Genomic DNA, 19927 nt, shown 5'->3' with positions numbered 1-19927 from the left:
AATATGCAGTGGTTCCCCTTCTAGTGCAAAGCCTTCTGTGTTCTCCGTTCTGTTGAAGATTGCAAAATCCCACAGTGCAGGATCAAAAATTTTTCTAGATGACAAGAGATTTCACAGCACCGCTGTTGAATTATTGGAAAGTGTAGGGTCACAAGTGCTCTGTCTATTGTAAAGAGGTGCTAATTTTTTTATTTAAATTGATTGTATGAAAACAAGAGACTTGTAGCCTGGATAAAGGCACTATCTGAATACAAATATTAAGAATAAATTGTGGCATAGTATGTTTGCAGGAGTTCAACTTCCCTAAAGACTTTTGACGATAACAAATGAATTTATAAAGCACCCTTTTGCCACAGGTACTTGACGTTCTGTGCAACATAATAAGGACAAATTAAAATCATATATTATCATTATATTGAAACCCATCCTTTTAAAATACAGAGAGATGAAAACTGTCAGTGTTCTTCATTCCTAACCTGCATCACTCCTCCTCCACTTCTGCACTTCTTTCCTATCATTACTTTTTAAAGTTAGAACTGGAAAACAAATCCTTAATAAATATCAGCATATGTCAGCACAGATGACCACCAGTTAACCCACCTCACCTTGTCCTCTATAATCCAGTTATCAACCCCAAAAGAAAAAATAGAGGGAGGTAGCTGAATGCTACCAATGTGAATGTATAATGGTTATATACTATGCTAAGCCATTGATTTTTGTACAGCAAGAACTACTATAGCAACCATGCTGAATTGAGAGTGTTGTGACATGCATCACTGGCCACTAAGGACTCTGATGAAACTACCAAATGCCTTTTCACTTGTGGCCTGAACTCACCCTCTAGACTGAGATGCCACTAACCTTGCCATGAACTCTCATTACTGCATATTGCAAGTTTAATATCACAAACCTCTCTACAAAGCCTGGTCAGTGATGATGCAAGATGTATTATTTTCACAGATACTGGAACTTGCCTTTTTGAGTTTGTATCAGCTCTGGACTGCTTAGCAGGAAAACAATATTCAGCCTGCAGGAACCAAGTGTTGCAAAGATGACAATTCATATGTTTTTTCAACATGGAGGGGGGAAAACCTTCTTACTGACCATTCAAGGAATAGAGAGTTTGTGAGCAGGGGAGGTGGGAAATTATATGTGGAGGGTTTGCTCTCATTCTGATGCTTTCCTCTCAAGAAGCAAAAAGTTAAAAGACCTACAGTTCCAGTTACATGGACTTTGCAAACAAAGAAGAAACGGTAGTTTTGGCTGGTGGGTGGTTTTCTTTTGTTTTATTTCCAGAATTAGTGCTTAATACTTTTACTTCAATAAAAATAATAGCAACATTTCAAGGTTCATCAGCATCCTTACAACAAAGCACTGTGCATGTATAGTGTAGGAACATCGGTCTTTTGAGGAGACTGATTTCAAGGAGAGAGTTGAACAGAGTGGGGAAGAAATTTAATTTAAAACTTCCTGAGAAAAATACTTTGGACGGTAGCTTTTTGTAAAATGCTATTTCTTCGAGTGCTTGCTCATGTCAGTTCCATTCTAAGTGTCTGCGCGCCCAATGTGCACAGTTGTCGGAGACTTTTGCCTTAGCGGTATCCATAGGGTTGGCTGTGGTGCCCCCTTGAGTGCTGCATTCATGTGTTGGTATATTAAGTGCCAATGACCCTATGTCCTCTCACTTCCTTCTTACTGCCCATGATGGTTGGAGCACCTTGTCTTGCAAATCATAAGAGCATTAGCAGTTCTTTACAGCCTTTGTTTATCTTCTTTGTATATGGTTTGCAGGTACTAAGTTAAGTGTTAGGTTAGTTTGGTAGTTAGAGTTCCAGCTGGGACTTCGCCTCAGAGCAGGGCATGCCCCATTCTCCTGGTTTCAAACCATGCTTGTCATGCAGCAGGCCGATGCCTATCAGTGACCCCCCCTCACAGCTGTTGGAAGTGTTTGGGAGAGTCCCATAGAAAGGACAAGTGTCGAATCTGTAAAAACTTTTGACCTAGAACCCAAAGGAGCAGGATATCTGTGTGAGGGCCCTCCATGGAGGCTGCGCTTCATCCTGCATCAGAGCCCTCCCACTCGGACCCCACACCGAGCACTTCGATTTCAGTGCAGAGCACAATGCTAGCACTGTTCTCCGCCCTGCACTGTTCCCCCTCGCCAGTGCCTAAGAAGCAGCAAAAGAAGAGGAGCCCTACTGGCACCAGAAGGGAAAGGGGCTTTTGGAAAGGACGGAAGTCAGGCCATGTACCTGCCCTGGGGCTTCACGGGGTTATCGCAGAGGTCGATTCTCCAGCCTGGTCAGGAATCCTTCTCTGACTCTGGGGAGCAGCAGGGGATTCTGGTCTCTCCCAGGACCCTCATTGCCCAAAGCGGCTCTGACAGCTAAAGAACAAGTAGGCTGACTGGCACCGCAGATGCCGCAACAGGCAGCAGATTCGGCTAAGGGCAAGCCGATCATGGGAACGCCTCACAGAGCAGTGGAGCACCCTTGGTCACCAGACCACAGGCACAGATCTCCATCTCCACAGCCTTGGACCCTGTTACTGTATCCTAGGTCTCCCAGGTCTTCGCTGCACTCTCCCCCTACAAGACATGGGAAACCAGAGTCAAGACACTGGTCCCCGTACCACCAGTACCGGCAAGCTTCCCATCAAAGATCACCACGACCCAGGTCACCTTCACCCAGACAGTCTCCCAGATTTCAGTCCCTGCCCAGGCAGGGCTGATCCTTGTCAAGGCATTGTTCCCATTCCCACCAGTACTGTTCATTGGGTAGGCACCATTCCTCGCCCTCACCTCGCTGGTCACCAACCAGAGTCAGTCGGTAGAGTCAGGCCTCAGTGGCTCCGCCCTGGAAGCCGGAAGGGCAATGGTAAACAGGCATACAGAGTACGGTATAATGGCATACAGAGTATACTTATAAAGTTTGCAGATGATACCAAGCTGAGAGGCGTTACAAGTGCTTTGGAGGATAGGATTAAAAGTCAAAATGATCTGGACAAACTGGAGAAATGATCTGAAGTAAATAGGATGAAATTCAATAAGGACAAATGCAGAGTACTCCATTTAGGAAGGAACAATCAGTTGCACGCACAAAAAATGGGAAATGACTGCCTAGGAAGGAGTACTGCAGAAAGGGATCTGGGGGTCATAGTGGACCACAAGCTAAAAATGAGTCAACAGTGTAACGCTATTGCAAAAAAAGCAAACATCATTCTGGGAGGTATTAGCAGGAGTGTTGTAAGCAAGACATGAGATGTAATTCTTCTGCTTTACTTCGTGCTGATTAGGCCTCATCTGGAGTATTGTGGAAGTGATTCACCTGCTGGACCTCGGACAAAGGCATTAAGCCTGAGCAAGCCTCGCTGCAGTTAATCCTGGACTATCTTCTGCATATCAAGCTCCCTTTCAACTGTCAAAGTTGACTTGGTGGCTATCTCGGCCTTCCATCTGCTTGAGAGAAGGTTGATTTTTGCCCAGGACATCTGCCAGATTCCTCAAGGGCCTTGAGCACCTCTACCCCCATGTTCCTCCGTGGGACCTCAATCTGGTGCTGTCTCGGCTCCCAGGACCTCCCTTCAAGCCTCTAGCTTCCTGCTGTCTCCTTCTCCTTTCCTGGAAGGTTGTTCTCCTGGTTGCAGTAACATCTGCCTGCTGGGTCTCTGAGATTAGGGCACTCAACTCGGAACCACCCTACAGGGTCTTTTACAAAGAAAAGGTCCAGCTGAGCCCACACCTGGCTTTCCTGCCCAAGGTGGTCTCTGTTTCATAAAGGTCAGGACATTTACTTACCTGTCTTTTTTCTGAAGCCGCATAAGTCAGAGGAGGAGTGTAGGCTGCATTCCCTAGACGTCAGGAGGCTGTTAGCCTTCTACATTGAAAGGACCAAGCTATTCTGCAAGTTGATGCAATTGTCCATCGCTGTGGCTAACAGGATGCAAGGTCGCCTGGTGTCTGCTCAAAGAATTTCTTCTTGAATCACCACCTGTATTTGCTGCTGCTAATATCAGGGGAAAGTGCCATCCCCAGTGATTGTAACCGCCCACTCAACCAGGGCACAGGCCTCTTTGGCAGCTTTTCTGTCCCAGGTGCCTATCCAGGACATCTGTAGGGTGGCCATAGTTTATGTCCCACTACACACTTACCCAGCAGGCCTGGGACGATGCTGGTTTCGTATGGCAGTACTACAGGCTGCTAAACTGTGAACTCTGAGCCCGCCTCTGAGAATACTGCCTGTGAGTCACCTAAAATAAAATGGACATGAGCAAGCACCTGAAGAACTAAAAACGGTTACCTACCTTTTGTAACTGGTGGTCTTCAGGATATGTTGCTCATGTCCATTCCATTACCCACCCCCCCACACCCGTCTGTCAGAGTTGCTGGCAAGAAGGAACTGAGAGGGCATGGGGTTGGCGGCACCTAATATACTGATGCATGAGCGTGGCTCTCAGGGGAGCGCCACAGCCTACCCTATGGATACTGCTAAGGCAAAAGTCTCCAACAACTGTGCATGTGGCTGTGCACACACCTAGAATGGAATGAACATGAGTACAACATCTTGAAGAAAAACAGTTACAAAAGGTGAAAGATGAAAGATAACACTTATTTAAGATTACTGCATTCTATTAATAATGTATCCTTATTTTATTTCAGTTACCATGCAGCAGGTAGCCAGGACAGTGGCAAAAGTGGAGCTCTCAGACCACGTGTGTGATGTGGTGTTTGCTCTTTTTGATTGTGACGGTGAGTGGTTTTAATTTACTGTAATAGGTCTGACCTTTTCATATTCCCAGCATGTGCCCAGTGTGTTGTATAGTTTATCTGTATTCCCCCTCCCAAAAAAAAAAAAAACCTGAAAGAATCAAGCTATAAAAGCTAAATATGTTGTTTGAGCATTTCAATAATATTTTCTTTTCAAGGGATGAGTTGGTTGTATCTGACAAACTTTTATCCGCATCAGAGCACTCTTCTATTGTTCCCCATTTTGCAATTTATAATGTAGAGAGATACTAAAGGTAAAATCAATAACCAGAGGCAGTCAAAATGAATGAGATTTGGAGGCTTTCTCCCTCCCCATCCCCTCCACCTCCAGGCTAACTGGCTTTTTATCTATTGTTTTCATTTCTGCTCTCCAGCTTATCAATAGCATGAAAATACTGCTAGACTTGGCCTTCCATAGCATTATTATCCATTTCATGGTGGTATTCACTGTTCCCTTCACCCTATATTATAGTTTGCTGTTTGTGTTGTGGTCTGTATTAAAAGCTTATACTTTTCAGAGGGTTTCGTTAATGGCATTCAGTGCTCTCTGAAAGTTTTCATATATCTAACTTAAAAATGTGAGGGTTTTGTAGGTCAGATTTCTGACTGAATAGCTCACTGCAGAGAGAAGACAGACTATTTTCTGTTCTCAGAAACATTTCTGTTTAACAAAATTATCAATTATGGCCTATTGTTGGTAATAAGAATATTTAGCACTAACAGGGTACTTTGCATTTACAGCTCTGTACAAACACTAGCTAATTAATGGTAGCAATGTGCATTGCCATGCAAGAAGCCTGGAATTTATTCCCAGTAGTTTGCTTTTTCTGGCCTGCTCTTGTCACTCAAAAGCAATCTCAGGTTGATTAAGGAGGAAAATTACTGAGCTCAGAAGGATGATGACTGCAGTGCAGGTCTTAAAAGTGGGAGCTGAAAAATGGAAGTTGAAGAGCTCCAAGCTCCTGCAGCAGGGATGCTGAATTAACAATTAATGGTTAACTCAATGGCCAGCTCAATGAATAGATGCACTGTGCCCCCTACACAGCAGAACCAAAGTTCAGTTAAAGAAACTAAGAACTATAGTCTCTAATGCTAAACTAGGTTTTGCAGATCTCATATATAAGGATTTTATTCCTGCTGTGGTGATTTCTCAATATCCCACTAACTAGTTTAATTTTTCCCTTGTGGATAGAAACTCAGGGCTGGATGTTGTCCTCTGTGCAGGGCCACCTGGGGGTGAGGGGGCAAGTGGGGCAATTTGTCCTGGGCCCCGGAGCGGCCCCGTGAGCCCTGGCCCGGCGGCAGTTCAGGTCTTCGGCGGCATTTTGGTGACGGGGGGCCCTTCAGTGCTGCCGAAGATGCAGAGCGACTGGAGGGCCCCCCGCCGCCGAAATGCCACCGAAGACCTGGACTGCCACCAGGTGAGTATAAGCGCCAAAGCTTCCCCACTTTGCCCCCAAGACCCCTGAATCCTTTGGGCAGCCCTGCCTCTGTGAACAGTAGCAGAAACATTCAAAACTGCAGTATATATGCCATGCCTTCAGACATTCAAGTGAAACATTACACTCTGGTAATAATTGGACGGTGCAAACTAAGAGTATCCTCTGTGCAATGGCATTTTGTGGAGTAAGCAATGAGTGTTAGTCACACTTGCATTGTGAAAGTGAATATACTTAACTACAGAGTCACAGTGATCGTGTCGGAATAATGCGTGGCGAGCCAGAACTTAATGCAGTTTGTAATGAGACTAGTGAGATTGGCTACTTCAAGCACTGTAACTCTGAATATGGAAGTTCAGTAGCTGCCCTTCAGTGAGTATATTGGGTACTTTGTTTAACCAGTCTACCCTCCTGTGACATTACACTTTTCTATGACATCATGGCTGGAAATCACGCTAGAAGCTGGGAATGGATGACAGGGAATGGATCACTTGATGATTACCTGTTCTGTTCGTTCCCTCTGGGGCACCTGGTGTTGGGTCCTGTCAGAAGACAGGACACTGGGCTAGATGGATCATTGGTCTGACCCAGTACAGCCATTTTTATGTTCTTATGAAATGCCACTGCTCAACTGGAGAAGCTGATTAACCAACTCATAACATCACATCCCTTCACTTCTTGACAGCACTGTCACAAAACATAGCATCCTCATGTAATTAGCACTTAAATGGCATTTTACATCCTCAGAGTACTTTGTAAACACCAATTGTCATAGTATTTCTCTGAGGTACATAATAATAAATAAGAGTTGTTATCCTTATTTTACATCCAGGGAAACTGAGTTAAGTATTTGCCTAAATCCACAGGGCAAATCATTGGCAGAGCCAAGAACATAACCCAGGAGAATTTACTGTATCTCTAGTTATCCAGTGTATTCAATGCTAAATCAGGTGCCTCTGTTTTAAATATTGGTAGACTAATGGCTCATCATTTTTTGCTTATGTTTTCTTTTAATATACAGTAGGTCCATTGTGTCCTCAAAGGGGTAAATGTACTCACTATCTGGATATCCAGCAGGGCTCTCAAATCACCCATTTTGATATGCTGTCCGTCCTCTGATAACTGTGTGTGTGCAAATAGATAGTTTTGTGTTCACTGTTGATTAAATGATAAATGCATCTTTGCAATTGTGTCTATTTCCCCTCTTGCTTCCAGCTTCATATTCTTCCTTGTACCTTTGGTGAAAGAAAGTTGAATCCTGTTTTTCCGAAGTAGTTCACTAGCGATTCCTGACTGGATCTGCAAGCCAGATATTTTGATCTGTAATTAGAGTGAACTGAAATGTATCCAAATGGTCTCCATTTGCATACTCTGAGGAGATTCTGTTGAATGTTTTGGTACCAAATCTTTAGAGGAAAAGACTGTTCTGTTAGAGAAATCTCTTCAAAGATAGGAACATAGTATAAAAGCAGACAGATCTCTTCAGTTTAATTTAGCCTGTGTATACAGACTTTCCAAATATGGCTTAAGGAATGAAACTGCTGAAATTTTTTTTAACATGGTAGCAAGTCCTGATGGTGGGTGAGTGATAGGGGAGGGAGTGCTGAGAAAAGGATAAATTTGTGGTCTTAAATGAGACTCCAGAGTTTCATACTGAAGTAGTTATGTGGTTGCTTTTCTATCAGATAACATAGAAGCTAAAAATGGCAATACTGAATTAAGAAGTGGACTGCATATAGAGAAAAGGATTGTTCTAAATCAGCACAAAGAGCAGAAAATAAAGTTAGCAATGAGACCCTGTTTTTAGGAATAATTACTGGGGTTTTCTAGTTCCTTGTATGTACACAAAGTACAGAATGAACATGACAGGGCTTTGTTGAGAGAGTTATTTCCAAAAAGCCTTCAGTTTTCAAGCCTCTTAAAACCAGTCGGAAAGAATAATATCTTGCATAATGGATTTTATTGGGCCCCTCTGCCCAGTGCACCAATAAAGCCACAGGAAATCGGTTGAAATATCTGTAGCCAGATTATTTAAAACAAAAACAGTGCTGGCTAGAGCTTTTTAAATCACGATGGTCTGAAAGCTTTGCTTCCTTGGAGTATTTCTTGATTTACATGCAGAGTGCGCAGGGGACAAACTCTGTACAAACGATACAATTAGGAAGAGACAGATTGTCTCTTAAGCAAGAGTCTAAATGACAAACACGAAGCAGGAAGAAGCACTGGGCATAGAACTGTCAGGAATCCTTTCTTCTTTCCTTGTCAAATGGTCTTGGGGAAACAAACATATACCTACAAAACTGATAGTAAACTAGACAGGAATTTCAGAGACCTGGATGTCTTCCAATGAATTGGAATGTAAAGGCACTGCATCATGTTGTGTGTCTGAATCTGATTGGGAATAGTCCCTTCAGAGTCTGTCAGTATTATCATTAAAAATCCTAGGGATTATAAATTATCCATAAAAATTGGCTGTGGAATAAAACTTGCCAAAATGAGTCTAAGTCTAGGAAGTTTGTTATTTTTTTAAATAATATATTTCTATTTCAAACCCTGTGACACTTCCTAAATTACTTGCATGCAAAAAAGTCCTCTCAAGAAGTTTCCACGTTCACAATAGTCCCAGCTCCACTTCTAACTTTATAAACATTCTGCTTTGTTGTGATTATTCTTTTTTTTAGTATCTTCCATATTTCCTTTGATAAGTCTCCCATCTTGGTAGATTTGTCCCTGTTCATTTTTCCATCTAAGATCCCAAGTGCCAGTTCTGTGTATGGTGCAATAGCTAGGTTCAGTAGTGCGGGATGAGTTTGGAGTTGCAGATTGGACCCCAAGTTTCATTGGGTTAGTCAGTTTAAGTCAAACTCTTAACATAGCAGTTTAGAGAGAAGCCTTTGTAACTCTTCACAGTCAGCTTTGGACTTAACTATCTTGAGTAATTTTGTATTGTCTGTAAACTTTTCCACCTCATTGTTTACCCCTTTTTCCAGATCATTTACGAATACGTTGAACAGCACAGGTCCCAGTACAGATCCTACTATTTACTTCCCTCTCACTGTGACAACTGACCATTTCCTGTCTTTTAACCATGAGAGGAACTTCTCTCTTATCCCATGACTTCTTACTTTGCTTAAGAGCCTTTGTTGAGGGACATTGTCAAAGGCTTTCTGAAAGTTCAAATGCATAATATCTTTGTCCACATGTTTGATGACACCCTCAAAGGATTCTAATAGATTTGTAAGGTATGATTTCCCTTTACAAAAAACACATTGACTTCTCCCCCAACATATCATGTTCATCATTGTGTCTGATCATTCTGTTCTTTACTGTAGTTTCAACCAGTTTGCCTGGTACTGAAGTTAGGCTTACCGGCCTGTAATTGCCAGGATCACTTCTGGAACCTTGTTTAAAAATCAGCATCACATTAGCCATCTGCTAGTTATTTGGTACAGAGGATGATTTAAGTAATAGGTTATATAGCACAGTTAGTAGTTCTGCTAGTTTGAGTTCCTTCAGAACTTTTGGGTCTCCATATGGTCCTGATGACTCATTGCTTTTCAATTTATCAATTAGTTCCAAAATTTCATCTATTGACACCTCAGTCTGGGACAGTTCCTCAAATTTGTCACCTAAAAAGAATGGCTCAGGGGTGGGAATCTGCCTCACATCCTCTGCAGTGAAGACTGATGCAAATGATTCATTTAGCTTCTCCACAACAGCCTGGTCATCTTTGAGTGCTCCTGTAGCACCTTGATAGTCTTCACTGTTTGGCAGGCATCCTGGTTCTGATATACTTAAACCAATTTGTTATTAGTTTTTGTGTCTTTTGCTAGTTGCTCTTCAAATTCTTTTTTGGACTGCCTAATTATACTTGGCAGAGTTTATGCTCCTTTCTATATTCCTCAGTTGGATTTTACTTCCAATTTTAAAAGAATGTCTTTTTGTCTCTAACCCCTCTTGTACTCTGTTATTTAGCCATGGTGGCATTTTGTTTAGTCTTCTTACTGATTTATTTGGGGTACACATTTAATTTGAGCCTCTTATTATGGTGATTTTAAAATGTTTCCATGCAGCTTGCAGGCATTTCTCTTTTGTGACTGTTCTTTTAATTTCTGTTTAACTAGCTTCCTCATTTTTGTGTAGTTCTCCTTGTGAAGTTAAATGCTGCTGTGGTGGGTTTCTTTGGTATTTTTCTCCCTACAAGAATGGTAAATTTAATTACATCCTGGTCGCTTTACTGAGTGGTTCACCTCTTGGACAGATCCTGTGTGCCAGTTAGGACTATATCAAGGATTGCCACGCCCCTTGTGGGTTCCAGGACTAGCTGCTCCAAGAAACAGTCAGATGTTGTCATATGCTGCTTGACATACGTTGAAAAAAAAATCTGCCAAATTGTGTATGATCACAAATGGGGCTGCATTGCAGTGTCAAAGATTTTTGCCACCTCTGAATCTCACCAATGTCAACATATGAAATGTGAAATTTTCCTTATTGCTATGCAATAGTTGGGTCTTTGGAAAATAAGTCGTTGAACCTGTCATGCATTTTCATTTAAGACCACTGTGTCAGAGTTCCTGACTGCAATGAATCACAAAGTAAACATTTTGATAAAAGCATTCATTGTTTCAGTTAGTAATTTGGCCTTGTCCGGAAAGGATGCAGAATTGTAATTGGTGATATAATACTGTCAAAATTGAACCTGCGATCATTTTGCTCAGCTGATTGTCCTGAAATGATCCCATGGGGAGAAGCATTTTTCACATTTTGTAAAATGTGAATTGCGTATGAAATTGGAGTTAATTTACAATTTGCTATTTCCAAGCTTCCTGCTGGGAGATGCCATTGTGCTGAAAAGCAGCACTATTGTGACACCAGCCATACAGTGGCTGTCAGCAAGAAACTCTGAAGTGTTTGTTTTAATCAAAAACTTTAACTTCAAATATAATGTAAAATTTGTACATTGATACCAGCACTTTTCATGGCCTGACCTGTCAGGAGACTAAAGCAAAACATGAACCAGTCTCTTTTTCTTCTATAAAGGAAACCAAGCTTTTGCTACTTCCCTCCAAAGATTTCTAGGCCTTTTATTTTTGTACTTTTCAAGTTAATGAAATTGTTTTCCCTCTTCTCTTAGGGAATGGAGAGTTGAGTAACAAGGAGTTTGTTGCCATTATGAAGCAGCGACTTATGAGAGGTTTGGAGAAGCCCAAAGACATGGGATTTACACGACTCATGAGGGCAATGTGGAAATGCGCGCAGGAGACAGCCTGGGACTTTGCTATGCCCAAACAATAACTGCAGCAAATGGAAGAACCTGGTTTACAACATGTTATTGGGGCCATAAATCTATCTGTACTGCTCCTGCAAAACATGCCATTGCCAATGCTCTGCAGATGAACACTCTTCACACAGAAATCTACAGAATGATAACAGACCCATTGCTACATTGAACTAGAAAAAACCCACCCAAAAGACACAGACTATTAACAACTGGAGTTTTTCCAAACACCAGAACAGAAATTGGAGCCTATTGTATATTCTACTTTAATTTTTCCACTGCTGATGCCTCTTTAATATTAATCTCTCAGGAAGATTACAAGAATAATTAGTTCTGTGTATTGAAGCCACCAGTTTCATCTGCATGGCATGCTCCAGTGTCCAACAAAACCAGGATTTTATGCAGAATTGAATACGGATAGCTTCAGAGAACAATCTTGGTCGGAACAGTCCTGTATGTGTCAAACAGTGGGACAGAAATGCCTAGCAAATCTACTAGTAGCAAATCCTAGTCTTTTGCTCCTGAATTATTTTTAGTTTAGATTTTAAGCATTATTTACCAAAAAAAAAAAAGTGTTTAGAATGACCTTTTGAAAGAGAGCTGGGTTTATAGAAAACAATATCAAGCTTTGTTTATTACGGAAGCTGTCCATAAGATTAAGGGCACAGGGGTGTCTTGCAAGCTTGGTGTGAAATAGGGATATGCCTGGTCAAACAGAGGGCTGTCTAGGCTTAGTTACTGCCTTGGATATAAGGAGTTTAAAATGGCTTAATTTTTTTCCCACCTTTCTCCTTCCTCAGAAGAACCCTGCCTTGCATAAGCAACCTAACGTATATGCTCTTAGTAATTCTCTTTTTAATAAGGGGCTCCTCTCTCTGAGACTGTCCTTCTATATGGGGTATTGGCTTTAAGGCTGCTATTTACTGAATGCTTGAACGTTGTAAAATATTACTTTAATTACACTGGTTCACAACAAAAGCAAATGCTCATCTTTCATCTGTGTTTATGGGAAGCCTCGTGACTTTAAGTCACATTTGACTTTGTTGGCAGCAAGTCAACAAAAATCTGAATCTCTCTCTGCTGAAAATGAACTCCTACTAAATGTAAAAGGAGAGAACACAAAGCATCAGTTTTAGAGAAGGCTGGAGGGTGGAATTCTGTGCATCGTCCATTCTCACTCACGTAAATGTGCTGCTTGTTTTGTAAGGATCTGTTGACTGAGGTTTTATATGGCCAGTGTTTGGCAAAAAATCTGATAACACAGTGTACCCTAAAGTACATTGATTAGAAAGCTACCTTCCCCCTTTCACCTCCACACTTCAACTCTAAGTCTGACATGGTTAAATATTTAGCCTTCCCTAGCTAATCTAATAACTTGTCTATGTGTGGCATTAAGTATGCATCCAGATCGGAAATAGCATTATTTAACCCCATGGAAATCAAGACAGAAATGGATTGTCCCATCAGGTTTGGGCACCAGTACAACAGGGCTATACCAATCACTTTGAGACACCTTTGTGATACCTACTCAGAGCATCTCTCAAACTTCCCATGCAATTGCTTCCTGCATTTTTTTCTGGGTTGGTACAAGTATGATGAGAAATAGTTTTTCCTGAAGCTGATGAAAACCCATCTTAACAACATATTAGTTCCTGGGCTTGTTATTCTGTTAAGCTCTCAGAAGAAACCATTTCATCCAGTGCCAAAGGCCCTAGAACCTCAGGACCTAGATTTAGCATCTTGTCTGGATTGACAAGGAAACTTTCCCACTCCCACCAGGTTTCAACAGGTTCACATGAAAGATGTTTTTTCCTTTTCTTTTGTTGAATTAGTCTTGGGTGCAAATAATTTAGCAATTTAGCATGTACAAGTCCAAGTGTTGTCAAATAAAAAGATATAGCTCCTCTCTACATTCACATCAAGTATGTGGAAAAAAAAAGGATTGTCTGTAAACTATCAAACTCCAACCACATTGCATAACTGAGAGTGTTACAGTGCTCCTAATTCACTTAACAGATCCTAACTCTAGAGCATTAATGTAATCTATTTTCAAGAGAGAGAGCTCCACAGAGCTCAGGTGACCTGAAGAAGAGCTCTGTGGAGCCTGAAAGCTTGTCTCTTTCACCAACAGAAGTTGATACAATAAAAGATTTTACTTCACCTATCTTGTCTCTCATATCCTGGGACTAACATGGCAACAACACACAGACATCTATTTTCATGTCCATTGTCTCAGCCCTACGCTGCCTTCTAGTGTGAAAATAGTAGTAGTTTTCAAATTCTTTTAAATTTATTTTTACTAATTTTTTTTGCAGTTATTGAGTCACCACCTTCTCGTGGATATTCAGTTGTCCTTGTGAAAGGTGTTGGTGTCAAAAGGAATCCACATCATAACTGACTTCGTAGTTGCTAGTTTTCACTAAGAAACAAAGGACTGAATGGGCATGAAGACAACCACTTGCTTACTCCTGGTCTTTCTAGCAGAGAGGGGATGGGAACTTATGCTGCTGCTGCCGCCTCTGGTCTACCCACTCTGTGTATAAACTCATCAACCAGCGATCTTTGACAGTTGTGCAACCTTCTCTGAGAACTTCAGCACTCTCTTGGTTTTTTCTTTTTAAACAAAACTAAATGCATGTTAAAGCCCACTACAGAACTGAATTCATAAAAAGCCTCTGCTGTGAATATGAAGAACAATGCATGGCAAGTATGAATTGCAAAGATCCAATTCTACTGAGAGCTAGCTAGACTGATCAGTTGCAGTAGCTATACTGTCCTACATTTTGGATTTTTTACTCCAACAAACACATTCCTGGGTGCGTAGAGCAATCAGAAGCAGAAGAATTTAAAGCAAAAGAAAGAACCGCATGCAGGATCCTTCAGAACAGCCAAACAGCCATCCAGTACTAGTGTGGCTCCTCTTGGAGACAAAAGAGCAGAGCCATCTGCAGTTGATCAAGCTGCACAGTGGTATCAAAGGCAGCTGAAAGATCTAAACACAAATATGAGCACTCTATTTTTATCCATTGTCTGAAGGTTGTTGACTGAGACCAGTGCAGTCTCTGCCATCCCTAGCTCTAAAGCTGGACTGATGAAGTTGAGAAAACCTGAGGACTTCAGGTACTGAGTTGCTTTGATGCCACCTTCTTTATAATCGTCTCAAAAGGGAGATTGGTGACTGAGTGATAGTAAGCAGGAATCCCACTGTCAAGATAGTCTTCATCAAGAAACAAAGAGTTGTTTAACAGATGCTGTGACCCTACCGTCCTGAAGAAAGGAAATGACACTTTCTGCTAATAATAGGTCCTGTGTCTGAGCCATAGGTCTTAATAGCCAAGAGGGACAGGAGATAATAGGATGGACCTTATTGAGGCTGGAAACCAAGTGCAGGGCCCCAAAATTGGGCCACCTTTCTACGTCATACCATCCTCTTGTCCGCTCTTCAGCACTCCAGGGCTAGTTTGTGTAGAATAAGGAGCTCTGCAGAAGAAGGCATAGTGAGACAGCTGATGTAAGGATACTAGAACTAAAATCCACAGAAGTGGGCATTCTCTAAAAATTGCAGCAGAATCTCCGGTTATGCTTTCTACTCGGTGTGAGCATGGGGATGGGAGGAAAGAATGTGCAGCCACTGCTTCTCACTCAATGTGGAACTGTTTGTGTGTCCTCCAAATGGTTAACATGTATGGGATCCATTCATTCCTAAAGGCTGCAGCACGTATATTTTTCCTAGAATTCCATACGGCAGTTTGTTTCATATGTGCCCCTTTTGAACTGAATTGGACGTAAACCCACTAAATGAGCAGGAGAAACTGTTAGGACTTTTTTGTTGGTAGATGTGTTCTTTCGCAATCCCTGCCTGGATGAAGAAAGCAAACTGGGTATCTAAAAGAAGCAGTGACTTGCTAGACCAGTGAAGAATAATTGTCTGAAGTTCTGGAGCTCAGCTGCCTCTAACCTTTGATTTACATATTCCCAATTAAATGGTTAAAATAAGGCATAAAACCAAACTGACTTTTTTAAGGATCAAGTCTCCAATGCAGTTACAGATCATTTAATTTAGTGGAGGACAGTGAGCAACATGAGTGATACAACCGAAGATTTTATTTAATATAAAACAATTAGGCAAACAGGCATTACAATATAACCATGCAGTGCAGGATACTCACATTCTAAGATGAAATGTGGGAGAAAAGTGGAGTAATAACAAAAGCAGGGATCAGTGGCAACCCCAGGCTGAAGGATTGGGTGAAAACTCATCTACCTTGGGTGCTTGGTGTTGACCCAGAAGGGAGACCTGGCAGTTGCAGTGCTTGAGACCTCACTAACAAATGGTTTAAAAAAAGCCGTTGCCACAACTGGCTTCTACAGTGCCAGGTGCAGACTGCATAAGCTAAAAGTATAAGAAGAAAAGAAAACAAATCTCCACTGCAGCTAAAGGCTTTCTTCAGTCAGGATATTAAAGGTAAACCTAGTCCTATAGCTAAGAGAACAATTCTGCCATCTGCTGTGCAAAGGGAGTTAAAGCAGCCCACACTGATTTCAAACTCAAAGGTGCAGTGAATCTGGGAGATCTTTTTAGTCTTTGCAGTTCAACTTTCCTTTGAATGTGAGTCATGAAGCCTTTGCCTTTCACCCCATATTACCTTGTCTATGTGTCATAAATCAGTGCCAGAGTTACAGATAAGAGTGAAAAACTGTAAATGATATAACATCTCTCGGCCAGAACATGTGTCCCAAAAACTTATACATTTAAAATGTGGCCTAGAACTTAGGAAATGGGGTTTCAAACACTTTTGAAAAGGGCTGAATTCTGTAACCCTTTGGTCAAGAGAGGTTCAGTCCAGAGGCAAATATATAACCAACATAGGGCAGTGCTAAAAGGCCTAAGCAAAAATATTTTGAATGCTGCCCCAACCCTCTACCACCTCCTAAAAATACTAATTTTATTATTTTCACAATCCAACAAAAACCCCAGTACTGCACATCATAATACACTAAGTTAAACAGTTCATGTTAAATAAGATGAGTAATATTTTGGGGTAATACTAAATCAAGGCCCCCTTAAACTGCCTGGGCCTTAAACAGTTGCTTAGTATACTTATAAGTTCCAAGTATAGAAGCAGGAATTATGAACAAGATGAACAAAGAGGTTATTTTACTGCACAAACATTATGGGAATTACATGGGGGAAAACTTTTCTCCGATGAGTATGTTCATTGGAGTGACTACAAACAAAGAAAACCCCAAAACATAAGTAAATCTTGGATGTAACAATTCAAATACTATATAAATCATAGTGTGCAGCGCGATAGAGAGCATTTTCTACTCTAGAAAACATCAGTGTAAAAGAACAGGAAAGCTTGGTTATATTACAAATAAGTTAAATGAAGCAAATGCAATCAATTTGCTCACATCTAAAAATATATATTCAGAGACATGAGTAATATTAAATGTTTTTAATATTGTGCATTCAAAACATAATTGCCTCAGAGCATTTACGTAATAGAAATGTAATGAGGGCTGATTAATACTTGTTGTTCACTATAATTCAGCCAGAAAGAGCTTGTTCTTGTAACCAAAACTAACTAGACGTGGAGTTGGGGTAAATACGTAGTTTTTTGTCTTTTCAGTCAGATTGCACCATGCCAAATCCTGGATGTGGCTTAATGTTTGATACTTTGTCCGATAGTGTGGGGCTAACGTCTTTATTATACAAGGATATAAAGATTTCCAAGTAACACAAGGCAGTCATTTCTTGCAGATGTGCTTGTAGTTGCCATTGAAGTTGCATGCAACCAATGAATACATATAGTCCTAATTAAACCACTTTAATTATTTAATTGATCACATATAACATGACCAAACAAAAGAAACATGTACAGTTCTGTGGTGCATTGCGGGATACTGTACATGACTTGACAATATATTTTTGGTAATATTAATGAAGTAAATTAAATAGAATAAAGGGTGACCAGCGTTGATTTGCCTTTGTGCCCACTCTTTTCCATAAGGAAGGTAATCTATCAATTGGTACAGAAGTGTGATTATGTAGATACTTAAGAAGAGATCCATGCTCTTTAGTTTAAACACAGAGAATAAAATAAGTAAGACACGTTGTCTAGTGACAAAATGCTTTTGTTACTATTTTCTTCATCAGATAAGGGCAATGACTCTCTTTATCATTCATGAAAGGCCTCTCTAACATGCAAAATTGAAGATCCTCACTTCCAGTCCCATACTGTGGCCAAAAGGATGAATGCGATCCTTGTTCGTATAAACAGGGGAGTAGTGAGCAGGATTTTACTTCTGTGTGTGGCATTGGCGAGACCAATCCTGGAATACTATGTGCAGTTTTGGTGTCTGCATTTTTAAAATGTTGAAAAATTGGAGAGGATGTAGAAAAGAGCCACAAAAATTATTCAAGGTTCTGGAGAAAATGCCTTGCAAGGAGAGACGTAAGCTAAACAGATTGTGCTCTAGTCTATCAAAAAGATGACTGAGAGGTGATTAATGGCTGGGAGTTAAAGCCAGACCAATTCCAGTTAGAAATAAGACATACATTATTAAAGTGAGAGTGATTAACCATTGGTACAAACTGCCAGACCAGCTGCCTTTTGAGAAGATATTTAGTCAAACACGAGTTATTGGACTTAATGCAGAGGTGATGGTGAAATTTCAGGGCCTATGATATACAAGAAGTCCAACTAGATGATCTAAATGCCCTTCTAACCTTACACTCTCTGAATAAACCTGTTCTGTCCTTATCTGTCAACGCCTGGCAATATCTAATCTGACAATGCCAAGTCCTATCCAGTATGTCAAATGTGGTAAGGTTCTGGGATGTAGTTCACCAAGGGTTTTAAAAATTAAATCAATAGCCTTAAACTCTACCTGCCAGACACCAGCAAACCAGCATGTAGATGGAATCTTCTCTGTCCACACCTGACAATATTCCTGCTATTGCATGCTTAGTGCATTGCAATAATCCAAAACTGCCCAAAAGCCGCACAAAATTTTCAGGACCAAGAGACTGCAGTCTGCTAATATTAAGATGTATTTTTAATAAGCTGTCTTGACAATGGCTGAGTCTCCTCCTGTTCAAAGATCATGCTGAGTCTTGTCCTAGCCTCGTGAGGCAAGTTCTTGTCAAAACACTAGGAAGCCTAGAATGATGATCTCTGTTCTCTTGCAGGCCAGAGAGGGAGAACTAAATATTGCCTGTATCACAATGATAGCTTGGATGGTACTGTTTTTAAAAAAACAGTATTTGGATACTCCCCGCCCAGAAGAACATTTAAGACAGTTCATCTACACACCTTGGAGCACATCACATGTTGTCTCAGCCCAAGGCCAAATGAACTATCCCAACATTCTCATCTCAAGGACGATCTCTCTCTAATCAAGATTTCCATGACCACTACACTACAGTCCTCTAAAACGAAGTGCCCACAACAAGGGAAAGGCTCATGATAGAATTAGGCAGAGGTTTCTGGGCAGTTGGCCCACAGGCTGAGATGGACACAGATTTAGCACCTTCAGGACAAAGTACAGGATGTATCTTATTTCCCCGGCTCAGCTTTGCCACAACACATTTAATTTTCAAATAACATCATGGAACTTCTTTTTTGACACCTCTGCTCCCAGACTTCCTCATCTCCCACTCCCTCTTCCACTTTGCTTCATCCCTTTTCCTAGCACGATGTTATCGCTGCCAACAACTGGCCTCTTGCCTGGAGGTGGGGATGGCTGGTGGATGAGGTAGAACCTGGTTAAAACAATGAGTTATAAACCATGGGGAGTGCACACAGGCCAGCATTTTAAGGGATTGGAGACCTGTTAATTCATGTACCAATTTCTTCTGGGCCTGAACCAAAGCTCACTGAAATAGAAGGGAGTCTTCCCATTGATTGCAATGGGGTTTGGATAAGGCCCCAGATTAACAGGAACTCTGAAATACTGTAGGCACCACACTGAGCCCCAAAAAGGGAGAGAATGACTGTTCAGGGGAATAAGCCATATTGATAATGATTTGAGGTCTAGAAAGCCTGTCTTATACAGAGAGAGAAATTCAATCTATTTAGCTGATCTGGGAAAAGGTTAAGAGGTGACTTGATCACAGAGCTGACGTACTTACGTGGGGAAGATATTTCTGACAGTAGACAGTGCTTTACTTTATCAGAAAAAGGCATAACAAAATCCAGTGGTTGAAAGTGAAAGCTAGACAAATTCAAACTAGAAACAAGATGCAATTTTTTAACAGTGAGGGGAACTAACCATTGGAGCAATTTACCTATGGACATAGTCAATTCCCCAACTTTTAAATCAAGACTGGCTGCCTTTCTACAGGGTAACCTGCACTTCAAATGGAAGCTTTGGACTTGATGCAAAAATTAGGGGGGAAGCTTCTATGATCTATGTGATGCAGGAGGTCAGAATAGATGA

General features: G+C 41.1%; 1 protein-coding gene across 4 annotated transcripts in view; it reads left to right on the top strand.

Annotated features, from left to right (window-relative positions):
* MICU1 (mitochondrial calcium uptake 1) overlaps window positions 1–17464 on the top strand; it is a 231194-nt gene extending 213730 nt beyond the window's left edge. For all 4 annotated transcript variants that reach the window (XM_050959515.1, XM_050959516.1, XM_050959519.1 and 1 more), the window contains 2 exons: window positions 4658–4747; window positions 11339–17464. In XM_050959515.1, the coding sequence (XP_050815472.1) occupies window positions 4658–4747; window positions 11339–11499 (251 nt within the window). In that variant the 3' untranslated portion in view covers window positions 11500–17464. The remainder of the gene's footprint in view (window positions 1–4657; window positions 4748–11338) is intronic.
* The last annotated feature ends 2463 nt before the right edge of the window (window positions 17465–19927 follow it).

The sequence above is a fragment of the Gopherus flavomarginatus genome, chromosome 6 (assembly GCF_025201925.1).
Source record: "Gopherus flavomarginatus isolate rGopFla2 chromosome 6, rGopFla2.mat.asm, whole genome shotgun sequence".
Lineage (NCBI taxonomy): Eukaryota > Metazoa > Chordata > Testudines > Testudinidae > Gopherus > Gopherus flavomarginatus.
This window is presented reverse-complemented; position numbering and strand designations above follow the sequence as displayed.